Source organism: Phlebotomus argentipes, unplaced genomic scaffold (genome assembly GCF_947086385.1).
Source record: "Phlebotomus argentipes unplaced genomic scaffold, Phlebotomus argentipes genome assembly contig_15, whole genome shotgun sequence".
Classification (NCBI taxonomy): domain Eukaryota; kingdom Metazoa; phylum Arthropoda; class Insecta; order Diptera; family Psychodidae; genus Phlebotomus; species Phlebotomus argentipes.
Genome location: NW_026776181.1, coordinates 3,399,963 through 3,420,177, shown reverse-complemented (window position 1 = coordinate 3,420,177; position 20,215 = coordinate 3,399,963). Strand labels below are relative to the sequence as shown.

General features: G+C 43.3%; 1 protein-coding gene across 1 annotated transcript in view; it reads left to right on the top strand.

Moving 5' to 3' along the window:
* The window catches only part of LOC132263554 (dorsal-ventral patterning protein Sog), a 34,647-nt gene extending 14,436 nt beyond the window's left edge, over window positions 1-20,211 (top strand). Inside the window, exons 3-9 of the mRNA XM_059763362.1 lie at window positions 7,317-7,420; window positions 7,750-7,882; window positions 14,739-14,798; window positions 15,548-17,371; window positions 17,438-17,691; window positions 17,962-18,165; window positions 18,231-20,211. Of these exons, the coding sequence (XP_059619345.1) occupies window positions 7,317-7,420; window positions 7,750-7,882; window positions 14,739-14,798; window positions 15,548-17,371; window positions 17,438-17,691; window positions 17,962-18,165; window positions 18,231-18,434 (2,783 nt within the window). The 3' untranslated portion in view covers window positions 18,435-20,211. The remainder of the gene's footprint in view (window positions 1-7,316; window positions 7,421-7,749; window positions 7,883-14,738; window positions 14,799-15,547; window positions 17,372-17,437; window positions 17,692-17,961; window positions 18,166-18,230) is intronic.
* The last annotated feature ends 4 nt before the right edge of the window (window positions 20,212-20,215 follow it).

The window sequence follows — 20,215 nt, the reverse complement described above, 5'->3', positions numbered from 1 at the left end:
GCGCGCGCCTTTTGCGGGGCCACGAGATCGATAACCGCCGTGATCGATGCACACCTATGGCTTCCTTTTTGTCAGCAAATTGTCCGAGTGTGCGCCCAGTTATTGAATTCCACTAGTACACAAATTATTTACACATGATTTCAATTGCAGCCAAGGTGTGGTCATGTGTGCCGTTTCACCCGTCAAGACTTCGCATTTCACGTCTTTTGATCTTTTCCATTCACATTGGCTCAGTTGCCAGAAGGAACCGATAAATTCCTGAGCTGTTACTCAATTGATCTCCTCAGTCCTCGGTCGCGAGCATCCGGAAAGGTTAGCGTCAAGGGGGAAATGATGTGCACAACTTCCAGTCGCATGCACAATTCGCTCCTCTTTAGTGCCATTGCAAAGTAAGTGCAAAGTCCCAATCGATTTGGGATGCGGCCTCCCAATATTTTCCGACTGTACACAGATTTTCTGCACCGCAACGTGCCAAGATTGTCACCGCACAGCCTCGTCTCCTTGAGCCTCATGCGGACAAAGTCGCCGATTGCGAGTACAAAACGATATGGCGCAGTGGGAAAGATATGGTTATTAGAAAAGGATGTTCCATGTTGATCGCCAGTGCAAATCCCATCAATTTGGCAAATCTCAGACCCACCCCTCGGCCGCCCCAATTTACGATGCCGCGGATCCTCGCGAATTGGGAACGTTAATGGATTTCAATAAATTTTCATTATTACATGTGTACAGTATTTTTCATCTCGACGTTTAACGTGCCGCGTTAAGCTGCCCATAAATTCACAAATTAAATTGCATCGAGAGCACAGTGCGAAGATTGCGTTGAGGGAGAGAAAAAAGGCGCGATGCGCCGAGAGATCAAAATACGCGCCTCGGAGGATGTGCGAGAGATTCTCCAACATTGAAATTATGTGCATTGCACCTTCGACTTCCGGTATCGGTCGATATTTTCACGCCAAGACGTGCGCGGCCCAAAAGTGCAGACGACATATGTTGGTCTTTATTCTTCTTCCGCTCCAAATGAATTTAATTTATATTAGTATTTAGCATTCCGCGGGTCGTGATAAATATTCTCAAACATTTCTATTTGTCAAACAACGATCGTGTTGGAATTGCAAAAATTCTTTCACACAAGCAAATTTCATCGGACCATTGAAGTGAAGGGGAATTGATAAATCGTGAGTGAGAGGGAAGAGTTCAATATTTTGTCTCGAAAATGATAATATTTCAGCTATTATTAGTTGGGTTGAAATTCAACTTCAAAATATTCAATTCAATATAGAATCAAAATTCCTCACAATATCAGTGAATTTTCAACATAGCGCGAAGCACACGCGTTCCTTCAAAGCTGTTTGGTGTGAAAAATCACTTTAACACTTTTTTCATCTTCCAACTTCACACCGAGATTAATAATTTATGTAGTATTTAGACAAGTAACTCTCCTCGCTGATTACACAAATATTTCTCTTACTCACTCTCCAAACACTGAGAAACTTCTCAATCCACTATTTGTCGACTAAACAGTTGGAACTTCTTTTTGCAGAGCTGCGTGTGTGGTATTTAATTATAATATTTGATTGGCAAATTTGTCAATATTCACCCCAAATTTCCATGCGGGATTTATTTTTGGCGCGAGCAAAAGGCAAACAAGCCAAAAATGCATGCAAGGCGGCCCGAAGATAAACACCAAATCATTGCCATTGGCTGAAAAATGCAAATAACGCGATGAGGACATAATTTGGAAACAATTATAATCGCGTTATTACCGCTCGAATTATCGACGTGAGTATATTTGCTAAATTAATGGGTTTTCTTCAGTCGCTGGGTGTAAATATCATCGCGCCAGACAAAGACCAATAATGGACCGACAAGGAGTCCATGAAACTCATGCAGTATCAAAGAGAAACTCTCTTGGCGCCCCTGCGCTTTGTGCTTTTCCAACATCAAAGACGATATATTCACATGCTTTATGAAATTATGTATGAAATTTATTGCGCCAGGGCAAATTTCATCTGGGAAATCATATTTTCCTGTCCACTCTGTCGCCGTGATTTGAGATAAGACACTCTTTCTGATGAAACAGTCTCAAGTGCTTCAATCATCCTTCATCGGCGGGCTTTTTTCGCATCACTGAACGGAAAAAAAAGAATATAGAGTCGACACGTCAGAAAATACACACGAAGAAAATCTGACTTGGATTCAAGCAACACCTCAACTTTTATCTGGTGTTTATTTAATTTGTAATCTAATCGAAATTTTCTTTCGCCTGTATCTAAAGTTTTTCTGCAAATAGAAGCGATTTGCGCCACTTTTTCCGGGTGTCATTAAACTTTGAATGACGCGGGATTAGCCACCATCAATTAGTACACCATTATATATCAATATTATTTAGATTACAGTGCGCATAGTTTAATTTTAGAAATGAAAAATTGCAAGTGTCTTCTTCCCTTCTTAACAGTATAACTTATCAAGTGTTGCGAGATAGATTATTGTGTTCTGTATATTTAGTCTGTCAAAATATCAGAATAGACTAGACACGACGATCATGGGCGTAGGCAGATGGCTTTTATTCATAAAACATAACTATTTTAAAGCTCACTTTACCTCTTCGTCAATGTCTGACTTCGCCTGACGACAATTGCAGTGATTCTGAGACGAAATATCACATGGAAAGGTGGAAAAATACGACATTTATTTTGCTTCTGTTCAAGTCAACTTTTAGAATTTGAATTAAACCATCATTCGTGTTGCTATCTAAAAACTGTGGCGTGTTTTTCAAGTCGAGCAGAGGCAATGCAACAAATCAATAGAGCCACTCACCGACTGAGTAGCTGCAGACAGTCTTGGGGAGATTTACGAGATGACTTGCCATATAGGATCGCATGATCATTTAGGGTGATCACTCCTTGTAAATCTTTTAATTAGCATTTTGCACAATTGGACGAATATACGAGCGACATACCGGCAGGCGCCACTCAAATTTTTATGGGAGTATTTTACACATTTATGCAAACATTAACAGCAATAATCTCCCTGGGTTTTGTATCTCATATACATATTTTTTGTTCGCACAGCTTCCATATCCACAATGCCTTGCGAGCAGTAATTCACACACTCGCGCGCCCTCTTGTAATCTCACATGGTTGGCGAGCAAAAAATTAATGTTATTAGCAAGTGGAGCTTGTTGGACTACAAGGCATATATGCAGATAGTTCTCTCCGGGGCGTGTTGTCCGGAACACACTAAACAACAATAAATAAACAGCCGCGAAGCGTCAGTCGGGAGCCATGGGAGCTTTTGATATGGTGGCGACGTCGCCAAACATTGTGCGGAGCTCAATTGCGCGATGCTTTTTCCACCTCCTTTTGCGGGTCGCAACACCCATTTTCGCGCTGCATGTGATCTCCTCGCGATTTATTCACTCTCTCACAGCTCGATGGTCGGCGATCGAGGCGGGGGTGAGGCTCACGATCGCCTGAAATCATTCTCAATGGAATTCTCAGAATTTGATCACAGTATCTCTGCGCGCACGAAAAAGCCCCTGGCGAGGTAACGAGAATCGTGTCGCCACGAGAGCACCGGTGGAGAGGTGTTGATAAGACGTTGTGTGCCTTCTTCTGCGAACCCCCGGACCAGCCCCCCTTCCCCCCCTCCACGTCCATCGCGTCCGCGGCGCAACAACTAAATTCAATCCACACGCACAATTTCCCTCCCCCGCCGCAGGCCGCGAATGCGGGATTTCGAGTGAAACTAGGAAAACACTTTTTTCCTCCACACTGTCAATTCTGATAAAGTGATTAGGAGATTGTACACAAGTCTTTTCGCACAGGTTCCCACACAAGAGCGCACCTCAAGTGCTCAAGTGTGGGTTTGGCGCCACGTTGAAAGCTCAAGTGGGAAAACACGCGAAATTGTCTAAGGTTTCGCGAACTGGATCTCACAAACAACTCAGAGATCGGAATCTTCACGCGGGGAGAGTGTCAAGGCTCTACCTTGATAGCCTCATAAGTAGGACTCAGGAGATTTGACTCCTCAGTTTTTTTTTTCTATGTCTGCCAAATTTCTGAGAATATGTTTATTACATATACAAACAACTTAATTTATGGTCTTCTTTACGAAATGGTATTTTAAGTGTGATTTTCTGTCAATACATACGATGACATTCTGCAGGAGTGACGCAAATACAGAGAAATAACAGTGTGACAGGGTTCATTTCACTCTTCCACTGCATTTAATAGTTGAGAAATCTTCATTTTTTTTGCATGAGTCTGGTGAGACCTCATGTTTTGATCCCGAAATAGAAAAATATCAGCTTCAGTAACACCACACTTCTAAATCATCGCTGCGAATACTCAACAAATTAGGCCCAATCCAGATTACATTCTCACAAGATCACCACGGATCAGTGCAAAAACACTTCACCCAATTAAAAAACGTGATCTTTAACACAGTTTCATTGAAAAGCTGTGCGCACAGAAAAAAATGGCAAGGGCATTTTTTCCAATGTATCTTCTACCCAGAAACTCAGTCGCATTTTCCATCTTTTTCACGAAATTTTGGGCATCCGCGGTGAATTTCACCGCGAATCATGATCCCTTATTTGCCAACTTTGTTGCTGGTCTTCGACATGCGACGCGCGCTGATCAAGATTGGCGCCTCCTTTATCAGTGTAATTTTCATAATATGGTCATTTAGCGTGAAAAACTCTAGTCAACAATATATTTTCCAATGTATAAATTGATTTCGCTGCTGCGGACGCGCGATAAAGAGTGATTTCAATTTCCAGTGACTCGGGCGTTAGGTAATCTGGCGATGTGGCGAAAGGAGGCAGAGGTCAAAAACATTGCTAATTCCCATAGCATTCCCGTGATTGCGCCCGCTTTCGCTCGCCCACGTCAAAGCATGACAATTCAGGTGGGTGGGGTGGGCTCAAGCGCGGTGTAAAGTATCATGCATACGGTTTTGGGAGTTAATTGATCTGCGGGAATCGAGATATCGATTTCATTCTTCCGCGGCAGAGAGAAGCGTTCATGAATGAGGAGCGACGCGATCCAAGAGCGCAGCAAGAGCGGCTGGTTGTGGTGTTTGTTATGCAAGTATGGCCTAACCTGTATGGGCGAATGTGTGCTCTCCTGCCTAGTTGGACGCACTGTGAAATTTATGGCTGTATCTTATCGGGCGCATTTGGGAAGCATTGGAAGAAATGTTAAATAAAGTCTGGCACCGAAGCAAGTACACGCGAGAACCTTCCTTGATATTGTTTGTACATAAGTTTTCTATTTTGATTGATAACAATCGACGGCGGGCGGAGGCGCTGAGGCGAATGGTAAATATGTAAATTGTGATTAGATTCGTCAACTCTAGGTGATCCGAATGTGACATTTGATTGGCGTCAAGCAGAGTCCAATTTGCGCCATCGTTTGATCTCGCGCAGGACCAATTGTGGGGCCCTGAAGCGCGTCCGCCTGGGATTTCTCTCACCTTTCACATCAACAGCCCAGGCATAATTTATTCCCCGTGACACATGAAATCTCATCATCAATATTTAATTTAATATCCTAAGGGTGTCATCAACTGGGAGGTCTCACAACTCTTGTCACCGCTACGTGAAGATTGATTCACCGCAGCGCGACTTCTTTTTCTTCCTCTTCCTCAATTGATCGTCTCTCTCTCTTCGCTGGGCAATTTCACTCTGCGGCACTGCATTAGTTGGCTATTCCCGCGAGCGGGGTGGACAAGCGGAGGGGCACAACAATCATAATTACTTGTATTGCGATATTTTGAAATTCGAACGATAAAACATTCATATTTGATCGCCTTATTGGAGATCGTTGACCCCAATTCGTGCAATAAAACGCGACCATTTGTACACACGGCTCACCAGAATTATACTGACTCAGTTGTGCTCTTGGGCAACAAGAATCTGACGGTGGCGAAGTTGCTGGAGAGGATGTGATCATGTAGTATCAAATTGGTGCTTTAGCCATGCAGCTTCGAGCCTAGAGCAGATGAAAGGTTACTGAAGCTCCGCCCATTCTAGTGCTCCGCCTACCAAAATGTCATTTTCGCTGTCAATATGCAAAAACTAATAACTGGTGCGAATTATGAGCGCCAGACTCTTTGCACGACATTAGGAAATCAAGAAGGAGCTTGAAAATCAATATTCACGCTTAAAACATCTAAAAGCATCGTTTTTTAGAGTGTATCTATTCTTAGACTGGAAACTAATATTTTAAACTGCCAATTACCTTAAACTTTCATCAAAATCGAGCGTTTTTCCCCGTCTGTTCGGCCACCTTGAGCGAGGACAAGGAGTATTCTCGATCGAAAATAACAGACTCGCGATGTTGCGTCAAAAAAGAACGATCATCGCGGGAAAAATGTACAGAAGTCAGGCTGATTGGGAGCTGATTCATCCCACAATTGGTGGAAAAATCACGGGGGCGCAATTAATTGCTCGCGATCAGCATGAGCGATCTCATCTGTGCGCTGAGTGATGGCGATCTGTTGAGGAGGGCCAGAAGAAAAGCCCGCGGCTGAGGCTGAAATTAGACATTTTCCCACCATTGCGTGGTGGTTTTCTCGTATTTGGGGGCACCACCGCGAGAATCCTTAGTCACTGCTCAAGAATTATGATTTGTGAGTCGCGCGGGCAGCGATGGCGGGTGCCCAAGAGAGGCGCGAGCGAAAAAAAATCACAAATGCCGTGCATTCCATGATTTATGGGATTTTTAAGATATTCTCAGAAGTTATTTATCTGGTGTGAATGCTATGGAAAACTTTATTGCATAAATTACGAGTCGTATTTATTTTTCCGCTGAAATTCATTATACGACTTAATCGCGAGATTCTTCACCATCGATAAATGTGCGTGAAGTTTCATCTCAAGAGTGCTCAATCTTGTGGCTTTTCTCGCCATTTCACTACGAATATTTGCCGTTGATGTTCGCCCGTCGAAATGTTGAGGGTGAATTGATAAGGTATCACGCTGTAGTTGATTTGTCGTGTTGTATTTTCTATTTGTTGTAATTTCCTCCATTCTCACGTTATATCACACTACGCGCGTACAATTTCGCTACGCGTCGTCTTATCTCACTTCATAATTAATTTGTTCCAATGCGCTGTGTGGCTTCGAGAAGAGAAATTGATAACGCACTTTTTTACACAACGCGCGATTCCTTTTGCAAGCAGCGCTGATCTTAAACACAGTCGTGACGCTTTAAGAGACGCCCAAGATCACGCGAGTCGCATTTCACTCGGATTTCTTTTGCCTTACCATAAAAAGACTCAAATTTTCTCTCTCTCTCTCTTTTCAGAATGCCAATTTGGGAAGCAACTGAAAGAGCTAGGATCGTCGTGGTTTCCGGATTTGGGCCCACCATTTGGGGTCATGTATTGCTTCCGATGCGAATGTGTGGCGGTAAGTTGACTTTATACATCTCATGGGAAAAGACCCAGAAGGGGAACAATTTGCGTTGTGATGCGCGGGAAAGGCCATTGGAAAATTTTGCAGTTCTATTTATCGGGAAGTGTGGCATTAGTCACTTGATCAGTGCAAATGGGATGAAAAACAGCTTCATCTCTTAGATAAAGTCAAGAGCAATGTGGACTATTTCCGATTGGCGCGATTAGAGGAAAGTCAATGGAAATACACTGGAAATTTCTGGCACTTGCCAACCCCTCGCCAAATCCCCAGCCTCAAGGAGATTAAGCACAGAGTGTCTCATTAATTTTTCTCCCATCATTTAGGTTCAGAAGAAGCGGCGAATCGTGGCCAAAGTGGAATGCCGCAGCATGAAGTACGACTGTCCAAAAGTCACATGCGATGACCCAGTTATCCAACCTGGAAAATGCTGCAAGACTTGTCCCGGAGACAATACCAGTGAGTAATTCTTTTCCTATATGGCCCGATAGACTGAATCAGTTCTTGAGCTAATTTATATAGCAATTAAGTTGCAATTTGAGTCACTGGGGAGTCTGCGCGAGTGGCTCTGTGTAAATACGTGCACTCTCTCGCCGCACTATCTGTGTCTCCATTCCACGGACAATTTATGTTGACGAGACAGTGAAGCGGAAGTGATCGATGGATTAGACAGTTTCGGTCTTGGCAAGGAGGAGAGAGAGCAAAACTTTATCTCTCACTCGTGAATTTTGCAAAAATTCCAACACTCTGCCGCAGATAAACTTCCTGCCTATCAAACTGGTTAACAAGCATTGGCGCCAATAATAGACTTGGCTCTCCGTCTCGCTCTTGCTCTTTTTTATTAATTAATAATTTTTCAAAATCGAGTTTTCTACCTAATAAATTTGTCCCCGTCATCGCGTGTTTCTCCGCCACACGTCGCCTTTCTGGCGATATTGTGGCCAAAAACCGTGTGCGATTCCGAGAGACCTTCTCAAGGGGTTGTCTAAGGATTTTCAGTTGGGAAATGTGACGCAAGTCGTGTGTTATCGAATGTGTTTTCGATCCAAATGGCTTCTGTATTGCGCGGGAAATTGCTGAAGTGGCTGAAGGACATGAAATACAATATTTTGCACTATGCGATGACCTCATGGAGGTCAATTTTTTCATGGTGTGTGAATTATATTTTCCTCTGGGCAAATCTCCGAGAAGCAATGAAAAATGTGTTTATGGGACTTGTTAGATCACTGAAGATGTGGGGCAATAAAAGAGTGAAAGAACATTTTCGCGGAATCTCCCCGTCAATGCCTTTCCGGCAGTGCGAAATTTCGAATCTGCTGAATTTTCCCAATTCACACATGTCGCATTGTAGGGGAGTTAAACTCCTTTTGTCACAAGACTCAATTAATTCATCATTAGGCAGCAATGCTGTGCATATAAAACATCAGCGGTGACTTACAACTGTCTCCCAAGTACATATATTACATGTTATTTTAAATGCCAGACGCTCATGTCGCAGCTCAAGAGCTTGTGGTTATCGCAAGAAGTGAGCATCTCGCGCGAGAGGCCAGAAAAAAGAGTCCGCAATCTGCTGGCTGGTGGCCAAGTCGCGTCCCAAGGCGGCTCACCAGAAGACTCTCCACTCCTGATCCAAATAGTGCCCCTCGTGCGCACGCCACGCGGACGCGCGAATCTCAGGAAATGGATGGGCGCTCGCCCGAAGGAGGGAAAAGGCATCGCGCGAGGCATCTTTGGGGCAATATGCGGAACACTTTAGTCGCCACCGCGACTTTTTCTTGGCGTCTCTCGCTCCTCGCGGAATCGCTCTTTCTTGACTCATCCTCGCCTCTTTATTTATTTTAGCCCACGAAGTGAGCGCGCACGACGCGATGTTTTGTGTGCGAGCCATCCCAAAAACTCACACCGCAAAGTTCAATGAAATCATTTAAACGTGAAAAACATCCAATAAACCATCAGTGCGTCCGCCATTTACGGAAGCGGATCCAGACGCGCCAAGCTTTCGCGCGAGCTTTCATCAGTCGGCGCGGGTAATTGCAGTCCACTAATTGCACAGCCGCCAGAGATGACAAGCCACACGTCCACAGGTGGAGATCACCCTCGGCCCGCGTCCACCTGACATGTGACTGTGGCCCGTCTTGGCTCATCCCCAAGCTTGTGACTTCGCGTAACACACCATCTCACTCGGCCATTCAATCGCCGTTTCGGTCGCATTTCATGTAACTTTGTAGCTTCAGCCCAAAGGATGCCCAACAGCGTGAAACCTTCCGCAGATTGCATGCGATCAACAGTGAAGAGCAAAATTCTCTTCGCCCGCTCTTCATCCCTATGAAATACACTTCTCACAGTGTAAATCAGACGGTGTAGATTCATTTTCTGCCCACTGTATATCCTGGACGCGGTGGGAAAAGCCGAAATATTTTTAGTGAAGAATGTTGACGGTATATTGAGGAGGAAATATCAATCCCATGGGTGAGGAAAAGAAGCTTTTGCCCACTGACTAATCACCACTTGCTCTTTTGGCTGAAAGGAGGTGCAAAAAAGTCGTGAGTGACCGAAAATGAATGGCAGAGCGGAAATTATTCTTTCGAGATAGAAACAAGCAAGTGACAAAATTATTTCATAAAACTTTGGCAAGGAGGGGAAAAAAACGCGTGTGTGTGACAAAAAAGCCAAGAGTTAAATCATCACGGAAAATACTATCTGAAGATAAATGTGAAGTGTCTCGGCCTAAACCGCAAACATATCGCGAAAGAATATTCTGATTGTCACAATGTGCTATCGCGGAATAGAATAGGGGGAAGTGATGTAATGATGATAGCCCAGTTATTGGGGAGGCAAGTCAATGGACTGATAGCCTAAATTGCTGGCCTGAGAGTGTTTTGGTATTTGTCAATTGTGCGCCACTCCTTCGCACTTCAATCGTCATTCCTTTTTTTTCACTCCCTATCGCACTCTATTCATTGAACATGACTGATTTTTATGGCTGCAAATTGCGAAAAAAGGCCTTATCGCTGCATATGAATTAGAATACTTCATGATCTTGTCTCTTGTGTCGGCTTTCTTGCCATTGCTAGAGCATTTGATGTGAAATAAATCTCGCAGAAAGTAAATTGCGCGCCAAATTATCACTCCCACGAGCTAAAATTGTCGCGCTTTTCATCTCAGATCCGCTTTCTGATGTATAAAATTTCTAATTGAAAATTTATTGTGCTTCTAAATCATGATAAACACTCTGTGCCATTTCCTCCAATTCTGCCAAGAGAAAAATCACCACGAGTTGAGAGGGAAAATTCGCGCTGAGTGCAAGATTATGAGGAGATGTAAAAATATCAGAAGCGTCAAGTGGCAATTTGAAAAGAAATTCATTTTAATTAATGATCCTCTCCAATGTTAGAATTTCTTCCTTGTGGCCCATTCACGGCTTCTCCCGCTCGCACACATTTCTGTTCTGGCGAGCATTGGAAAATCGGCGATGGACCAAGAGAAGTACGAATGCGATGAACAGAGCGAATAGCGCGAGAGTCTTTAGAATTTTTCGGTGTCATTTAAAAATATTCTTCATATAGGCAGTCGCGCGTTCCATCTGCTCGTGAGGCGCAAAATACGGGGTGAATGAGGAGAATTTATATTTATTTATCAAACATGCTGAATTTCTGAAATTGAATATAAATTCTTCTTCGCCTCGAGTGTTTGCGCGCTCTTGAAGCCATTGGTGAGGAGCGCCTTTTCGCGATGATCTGCAAGCCCCGAAAACGCCCCTCATATATGAGACAATTTTCATTTCATCAGCATTTCTTTCACGCCTTTCCGCGCGCCACGGTCGCTCTCTAAAGGCCCCAACACACGTCCGAAAACTCCTCCTCAACGGCTGAGCATCTCACTCGCGCTCGGGCCACACAAAGTGGGATTGATTGATTGGTAATTTGCAATAATCAGCATTTTAATGCACGCGACTGATGAGCACTAAATGCATAGGCATCAATTGACTCTCTGCAATTTATTTGAAATTTAATTTGTCTCTATTGAGTGTGTATATGGGAAATTAAATTCTCATCACGGCAATACTTTCTGGCATCAGCGCCAGACACAAACTTCACTTGGTGATAGTGAAGAGCAGAGTAAATTGGCGCTGTTTGATTTTGATGATTGTGGAATGCGCTGCTCCTCTGCCAAACAAGAGGTTATAGTCAAATCCTCACTGATTAGACTCGGATCTACACACTTTCTCTCTTTGGTATTCGCAAAATTGCATTCCAACTTTCCTAAGGCTATCGTTATCTGTTTGTGCACTTTTGTTAGTGCATAAAGGTACCAAATTGAAGACTTCCTGGGGCGGAATTATGCTAAAATTGCCCAATTTTATGGAAAAAGTACAGTGGTGTTAAATGTCACGCAAAATTTGTCATATGAGAAGTCATAGATTGAATTCAGGCGCGAAATTGAACTCATCTGCTTAACAATTAATAGTTTTCAGTTACACAGCGCATTCTAAATGTTGTAAAATGCAATTTTTATGTCACCTAATCATAATAAATAGAATGAAGAATGGTTATCACTTTGGAGACTGTTAAACAACACGGAAAATAAAGAGTAATTTTAGCATAATTCCTTCCCTGAAGTTATTGCAATAGAAGATTTTTTTTTAGTTTGCCAAATGCATGATAAATTTCATATTATGGAAGAAATTTTATAGAAAACTTCGGTCAAATTTATTGGAGTACATTTCTCAGAATATTCCATGTCCAACAGGTCAAATTCATTGATATCATTTATCAAATTTCTCATGATGCCCAGTGAATAAGTCCAATTTCGAGCTGCTCTTCTCAAGAATCACGGATAGAATTCCCAAGTTGTGGCTCCGCTTTCGCGTCTACACGATCCCACCTTCTCGCGGATGGCATTTGATATGATTCCTCGGCGTGGAGATAATCTCTGGGTGGCGGTGAGCACTTGCATATTGGGTGCTGAGCATCGGAGCAACAATTTAACACGTCGTCTGTGTCTGTGGCATTCAAGGGCGCTGCGAATAGACACGAGAACGCGTCACAAAAGTCCTAAGAATAGAATGGCAGAGAACACAGAGCGACTAATATCATGATTTGTTGCCTCTTAGATCTATCTAACCACTGCCTCTCTCTCTTGTCCAACGGAGGGATTATTGATGGTGGATTCTTGTCCGTGGGACAAGAGGCAGTGACTCAATTCCCCGTGGAGGGAATATTTGTGTTTTCTCACAATGCGACCACCATCGCCACGATATATGGGAATTGAGTGGAATCACCGAGGAATCTCAATTGATCTCGAAAGCAACACAAGCATCAAATTGATTGACAGTCGCTTACACACTATTTTCTGTTACACTCAACGCTCCTCTCTTCCTTCTTCTTTTCTTCTCTTTTTTCAAACTCCAAAAGGGCTCTTCACGGTTGCGAGAACCGTTGAGCGAGGAGAATTTTCAAATTCCCAATCTCCCCCAGACGCGGGGCAGAAGTTCCGGAAGCCGTTTATCACAAAATACCTGCTCTGCGCGCGCTGTTAGTGGCCTCAAAACAATAACAGCCAAAAAAGCTCACCACGCGAAAACGAAAAGTTGTCTCACCAGCGTCATAATCTCAATGTCCCGCTCACAACATGGGAAAATACGCTCTCTAGCGTATCGTCCAGAAAGCCCACTCTTGGCCGGATTATACAATGACCCTAGTCTGTCTCTTGTTTTGACGCTCTCCATGGAAAGTCCGGCAGATTTAGGCCCGCACGGCCAATTAATCATGCGCTCTGTGTTCCTTTTGTGAAATTTCAAAATATCGCAGGTTGTTCAGCCCGCACAGACACAAATGTGGGAGGATTTTCCTGTTATGGCATGACTAGTCAAATTATCACCAAGTTATTCTTGCGATGACAAGGCAATATTGCCAATATAATTTATGGTGGCGAATTAGTCCCTCATTGAGACTTCTTGACATCGCCTTCAATAGATGTCCAATAAAATGGAAAAAAAGAATCTCCGATGGCGTTGATTTCGTGGGAAAACAACTGACAGAGAATTCCTCTCGCGAGTCATCCTAAGAATTTTGTGCAAATGCGATAAAGCCTCCCTTGTCGTCTTTTGCCTTTTGTTGCAGCACAAGACGCGCGGAGATACACATTTTATTTATGTAAAATGAACGTCTACACGGCATGCATATTAAGAGCCAATTACACAAGCAACACATTTTTTGCATTAATATTTCCGTATAATAAATTTTATGTCGTTTTGACAAATTGTGAATTCCTGGGAGCACGCGGCACAGTCCATCGGGCAAGTCTGGGTGGTTTAGGTCGGGCGGCACGTCTTCTCAATGGGTTTTCGGAGGAGCAGCTTCGGGGGCTAATCATAAGACGCAGAGGGTCCAAAGAGCCGAAAACCACAATCAAATCAGTGGAAGAATCATGATAAGCAATCTGGGAAACTTAAGAACTGCCGGATTTCTTTCTATTCCCGTTCTTTCGCATAGATTTGAGGAAGAAGCGATATAGGAAGTGATTCTTGAGTCACTGCTCCACAGCTATGGCGAGCCCCTAACGCCTCAAATACGATGACATTCTTGAGGCAACGAGTTTCACATGAAAGACATATTTTAGAGTGGATAGAATCATCCTGAAAATTGCTCGTAATAAAAATTGATGCTCGCCGCTTCTTTTCCTTGACTGTCTCCCCGCGCGAACTTGTGCAGAAGAGGCATGGCGAAAAAAAATAGTAGCTAATTCATTTTATTGATTTCAAACCATATAAAAGGCTGATGATGTAAAAACAGTGGTGGAGCGAAGGAGAGAGAGAAAAAAAGCACTGTGAATACGCGGCCGATGCTGAGAAAAAAGGCGAAGAACAAGAAAACGTGCCGAAGTCAATGAGATATTATGTAAATTTCATATTCTCGTCACATTGAGCGACTTCAATAAACAGTGGACTCTTTTGAGAATGATTATTTTCGATTGTGATATCATAACTGCACACAGACACTCGTAGGCTCTCCTGCTTGATCTCGAAAAAGATGTTTCTCTCTCGCACACAGACTCTATATTATTATCGTGAGTCGCAGTCAATAGAGAGGCTCAGCAGATATACGAGAAAAAAACTCATTTGGACGATCCCAATTTTTTGCTCTGCGCCAGAGAGCATCTTCAAACGCGTCCAATCTTCCGCGACAGACCGAAAATTACGCATATATTTATTAATTTTCCCTCCCTTGTCACTGTCTCGTCGTCTGAGATTAGTGTGGAATCTCACATTGGGCTGAGTTCAGAATGTAATGCGCGGCTCTCTCTTAATTTCCAGGTATCATCCAAGATGTTCCACCGCCAACAACAACTAACGAAGATGAGCGCAACATAAAAGGTAAGCATCCAATGTTTCACTGCCTTTTTAGCTGGAATTTTCGATAAAAATCAATGAAACGTGTTCGGAATGCGAACAATACCCATAAGTAGTTCGTGAAATGCAGATGTGGGAACAAGTCGGCGGAGTTGGCAGGGAGAGGATGCCACAAGAATGGAGTCCACCCCGCATTTCTCACCTTCGCCACAATGTTTCGGCACCGGGCGAGGGGTTTTTCACGCGCGCCTTGACCCGCTGCATGTGGGAATGGCTGACGAAATCCGCGATGCCTGTGAGTGGCGAGATAATTAAAAGGTAGTCGGAAAACCATAAATCTTTCGCGATCGTTATGATCAAATGTGTGATCGGCATAATGACATACTAAATTGCTTTATTTGCGAGGAAGCAAACCGGAGTGGTGATAAGAATAATTCATTATTTGCTGGGAAGTTAACTAGTTTTTCCAAGAATATGGGTGAAGTCACAGATCATCGTGACTGTACTAGTGATATATTGTGGTAATCCAGGAAAGGAACCAATATTTTTTATTATCTCACACGCACTTCACACAGAAACAAGATCAGAAGACATTAAAAAAAAACTTTTGAAAAGCAATGTTTTATTGAATGATAGAGAATTAAAATTTCGACTTAAATCAGAAATCATAGGCATTCTAAAGGGTTGAGATGCGTCGAAGATTTGTGTAGTAAAAATGGATTTTTCATAGATTTCGGACACTGTGTAAACCCACAATCTATTCCTTTTTGCAGAATTCGGCACTCTCTTGACGGCGCGAACATCTCAGATACTGAAGCGAGAAGAAATGAAGTCCATGTATTCCATCAACAATCCGCAAAACATTGTAGCCACTGGTCGATTCTCACTGCACAAGAAGAATCTCTACTATTCGTTCTACGTGTCGGAGAAGGCGACACGTCCGCGAGCTATACAGTTCATGGACGCCACGGGGAACATTCTGGAGGAGCACAACCTCACCATTCCCACCAATGGACCGCTCAGCATCTACCAGAACACCACTGGAAAGCTGTGCGGTGTGTGGCGAAGGGTGCCCAGGGACTACAGGAAGCTCCTCAAGGAGGATCAGATCATAGTGGCGATTCTCTGGGGCGACAAATATCAAGCCGAGCTGGCCCTAGCTGGAAGGATTGAGAAGTACCCAGCGCTACAGACTGAGATTCTGAGTTCTCTCTTGGAACCAGCGCCGGGAACGAGTCCTGAACAGATGGCTGGAGCTGGAGGAACAGCAATCGTTTCGGCTGTTGGCGGGACAGCGTCCTCCGTGCACATAACCCTAGTTGTGAACGGTGTCTTTAATCCTGATGAGATCCTGGATGTTCCATTGAACATTCGTCTGGAGGCTCATGATAAGAAGCAGATTATCCTCGAAGACATCCAGAAAGTCAAGAAGCCCGCTCACGCTGTTAATGTGATTGAAATTTCCTCACCAGTGTCCACGAGTGATCTTAGGATGCTGGCAAGAGGAAAACTCTTCGTCACGGTGGAGTCCAGGAGGAATCCTGAAAATCTAAGGTTGCAAGGTCAGGTGGTGTCGCGAGTTTCGTGTGAAATCTTCCAAACTGTAATTTCTTCACACAATCCGGACTCCGCGCAGAGAACCAACGGTCTAGCCTGGATCTACCTCAACCGGGACGGTGGACTAGTCTACAATCTTGAGGTGAATGACCTGAACTACGACTTGAATCCACTTGTAGCATTAGTGGATGACAATGGAAAACGACGATTGGAACTTGAGGATTTGACGCCAACACTGAATCGGGTGACGAATGAGGCGTCAGGAACTATGGACAGGCTGGGACCTAGGGTTCTAGAGCCTCTGTATCAAGGCGATTTGTCAGTGAACATCCTGGCAAAGCCCGACACAACAATTGCCAGAGGAAAACTCGTGATTAGACCTGTAGCGGATGCCAGAGACTCGCCAGCGCCAATCTTGTTTAAGAAGGTCGATGATTTTAGCCCGCCCAATGTGGCCGGTATGGCATGGGTGGCCGTGGACAGTGCTTGCGAGCTGCACTACGATCTGATGCTGACTGGGCTGCACTCCTTCCGCCACTTAGAGTTGTACTTGGAAGAGAAGCCCTTCGAGGCACCTGGAGCCACAATCACGAGAACACTTCTCGAGGAGTTCAATGGAAACTACCTGGAGGGATTCAGTCTCGAGATACCCGAGTGGCAGCTGGCCAAACTGGAGACCAGCGTGTGCTATCTGGAAGTCTTCTCCAAGGATTTCATGCGACCTCTGCTGCGTGCCAAGCTGAAGAGCGTCAAAGTGCCCAGCCGCTGCTTCCCCAACGACAGTGACAATGAGCTGCCCATCATTGCGTCGACCATGAACGACGTGGGCCACCCATCGTACCACGCTTTGGACACCAAGTGCTTCTCCTCCGGGCAGTTCTACGAGGAGGGCGAGCAGTGGGCGGACAAGTCGCAGAAGTGCACCATGTGTTCCTGCGTGAATCGGCGGGTCAAGTGTGAGGCCATCAAGTGTCCGCCGCTCAGGTGCAAGCCAGAAGACGTGCGCAATCGCGATGGCGAGTGCTGTCCGATTTGCATGGGTGAGTACTGAAGCTTATCTCTCACGTAGAGTCTCGAGACATTGTGCCACTGTCGTCATATTGCAGATGCCAAGACATTCGAGGAAGTGAGTCACTCAAAGGTCGAGAGGGGCTGTCAACTGGGCAGTCAGTTCTACCACGCTGGCTACTCATGGCATCCCTACTTGCCGCCCAGTGGCTTCGACACCTGCGCCATTTGCACCTGCGATCCTGTGTCCCTGAAGATCACCTGCCCCAAAGTCCAGTGTCCGCAACTGCAGTGCAGTGAAAAGGACGCCTATCGCCCGGACAAGAAGTCCTGCTGCAAGAAATGCCCAGAAGTGAGTACCCACTCTAAGTCAAGTGCAAACGCCCCGCACTCCCCTATCATATGCGATTACACTGTACATTGTGCGAAATACTTGTTCACACTCATAAATTGCTAAAATCTTGGCTCTCTGTCAATGTTATTAAGTCAATTACTTGCATTGCCCGTCATCCAATTTGGTAATTGAATTATATGTCTATTTTACGCCCAATTAAAATTCTAATTTGCAACTTTGCGAATATGGAATTTTAATTCACTGTGATGTGTGTGTACCTTTTTGCAGATTCGAGTTGAAACGTACAGAGACAAGAGTCACCCCGACTTGCTGAAGGATCAGGGATTTGCGCCAAACAAGACGGCCTCGACGCAAGAGATCCTGGCCAACGGAGGCTGCATGCACAGCACGACCGTGTATGAGAACGGCCAGGAGTGGCATCCAGTCATCTCTTCCTATGGCGAGCACAAGTGCGTGGACTGCCGGTGCAAGGTAAGGGACAGAGTGAGGCGCTTAGGAGGAGATTGAGTGTCTGACTGGGTGGCAATCTTCCGCAGGATGGCGACATTAAGTGCAACAAGAAGAGATGCACGCGCTCAGTGTGCAACAACCGGATACTGGGCAGGAAGAAGCAGGACAAGAACGTCGTGGACGAGTGCTGCTCGTCGCAGTGCCACAAATTCAAGGGGCACAATCACAATGCCAGGCGAATGCGGAGGGAGAGGATTCGGGAGCATCATCATCAACATGCAAAGAGTTGAAGGGACTGCAATGCGCGCAAAGTTCCTCATCAAATCCAGCAGCATCATGAAAGAAAATTGGAAAGTTCAATTTCTTTTCGCAAAGTAAACCTTCACATCAATACGTGTCATAATATCACAACACTGTTTGTCCCAAAAAAAAACTGAATGGTGATTTTATTATTTATTTAGAAATGATGAGAACCAAGAGAACATTTTGTAAGATTCACATTTTATTTTCCGTGCAGATGAAAATGCAAATGATTTTTTCCATGCAAATTTTCTGAGCGAGCGAGAGTGAAAAAAATGATGAGCAAAGAGAGATGAAGTGGGGAGATACAAAAAGAGCATTATAAAGTTTTCCTTTTAGTGGAAAAACCGCTGAAAAATTGTACAACTTTTAAACATTATAATCTTTATTAATTAGGAATGAAATGAGAATTTGAGAGAAACACGATTATTTACAGAAAATCAATTGGATAGTTATTATTCAATTTTCGAAGAGGATCGCAACAAATTGGCTTCGACGTTTTGTTTTTTTTTTAGAATGGAAAGTGAAGCAATTAGTGTTTTAAGTTCTGTTGTTACCACGTACCAAAGAAGACTGAAGTGGGTGATGGAGTAATTTTTTATAATCATAGGAAGAAGAAAGAAAAAAAAAATTCAGAAACTCTTGTCATTTACAAATTTTTGTCGAGAGGAAAACACAGCTAAAAAAAAATTGAGGAGAAAAAAGGCCCGAGAAAAAAGGACACGTTTCAAATGTCTCACTAAATTATTTGTTTTATAGGCGATAGAAAATTGAAGAGGTAAAACATTTAAGCAAGTCAAAGGGATGAAGGACACTATCCTTCATTCGAACTGATGAAAAGGCAGAGGAGAGAGAAGGAGCGGACGATGGGAAGGTAAGAGAGCTTGTCAGTGAACAGAGAATGACCTCCTGCATTATTATTATAATTATTATTATACATACACTTAATATTCTTTACTCTGTTGTAAAAGTAATAAAGATTTTCTAAATAAGCAAACGTTAAAGAAGAAAACACTTAATTTTTCCTGCAACAGCAATAAAAGAAGAAGAATAATGTCAAATTTTGAGCTACTTTTCTATTATTTATCTTTTTAAAACTATTGTAAAGTAATTTAAAGAAAACAAGAACAGATAAACACTTGAGAATGATAAAGTGAGAAACAGCCAATATGCTTTCGTTGAATTAATAAAATGTAATTTAAATGATACAAGAAATATTCTTATCATAGGAACGAAGAAATCGCTTAATAAATTTATAGTCTCTATACAAAATGCTAGCATTAAAGTTTCTTTTTCTACCTTCTCTCCCAACCCAGTCTCTCGGAATTTTTGCAATGCCGAAGAGATAGCGTAAATCGAGAGTGAGTGAGAGAGAGAGAGAGAGAGATAATAAACACGCAAATATCTATTACTAATTATTTTGATATTCATAAATTAAGTGAGATACAGAGCGCGAAGAGATGAAAAACGTGTATAAAGGAAGTAATTGTAATTCTAAAATGCAAATAATGTATACAAAGATTTTTTCTTTCTAACTCAAAACAAATGAGAGAACACGAGAAAACAAATTATACGACATCTACTTACTTATGTATATTATACAAAATAACATCTTGTATTATAAAAATAATAATAATAATAATGATTAACCGCGCTTGTTATATAAATAATACAACACTCTACAGTGCAGAGAACAAGTGAAGAAAAAGGAAAACTTACAAGTGAAAGAGAGCAATCTAAAATAAAATACTTATTTTACCAACCACTCTTG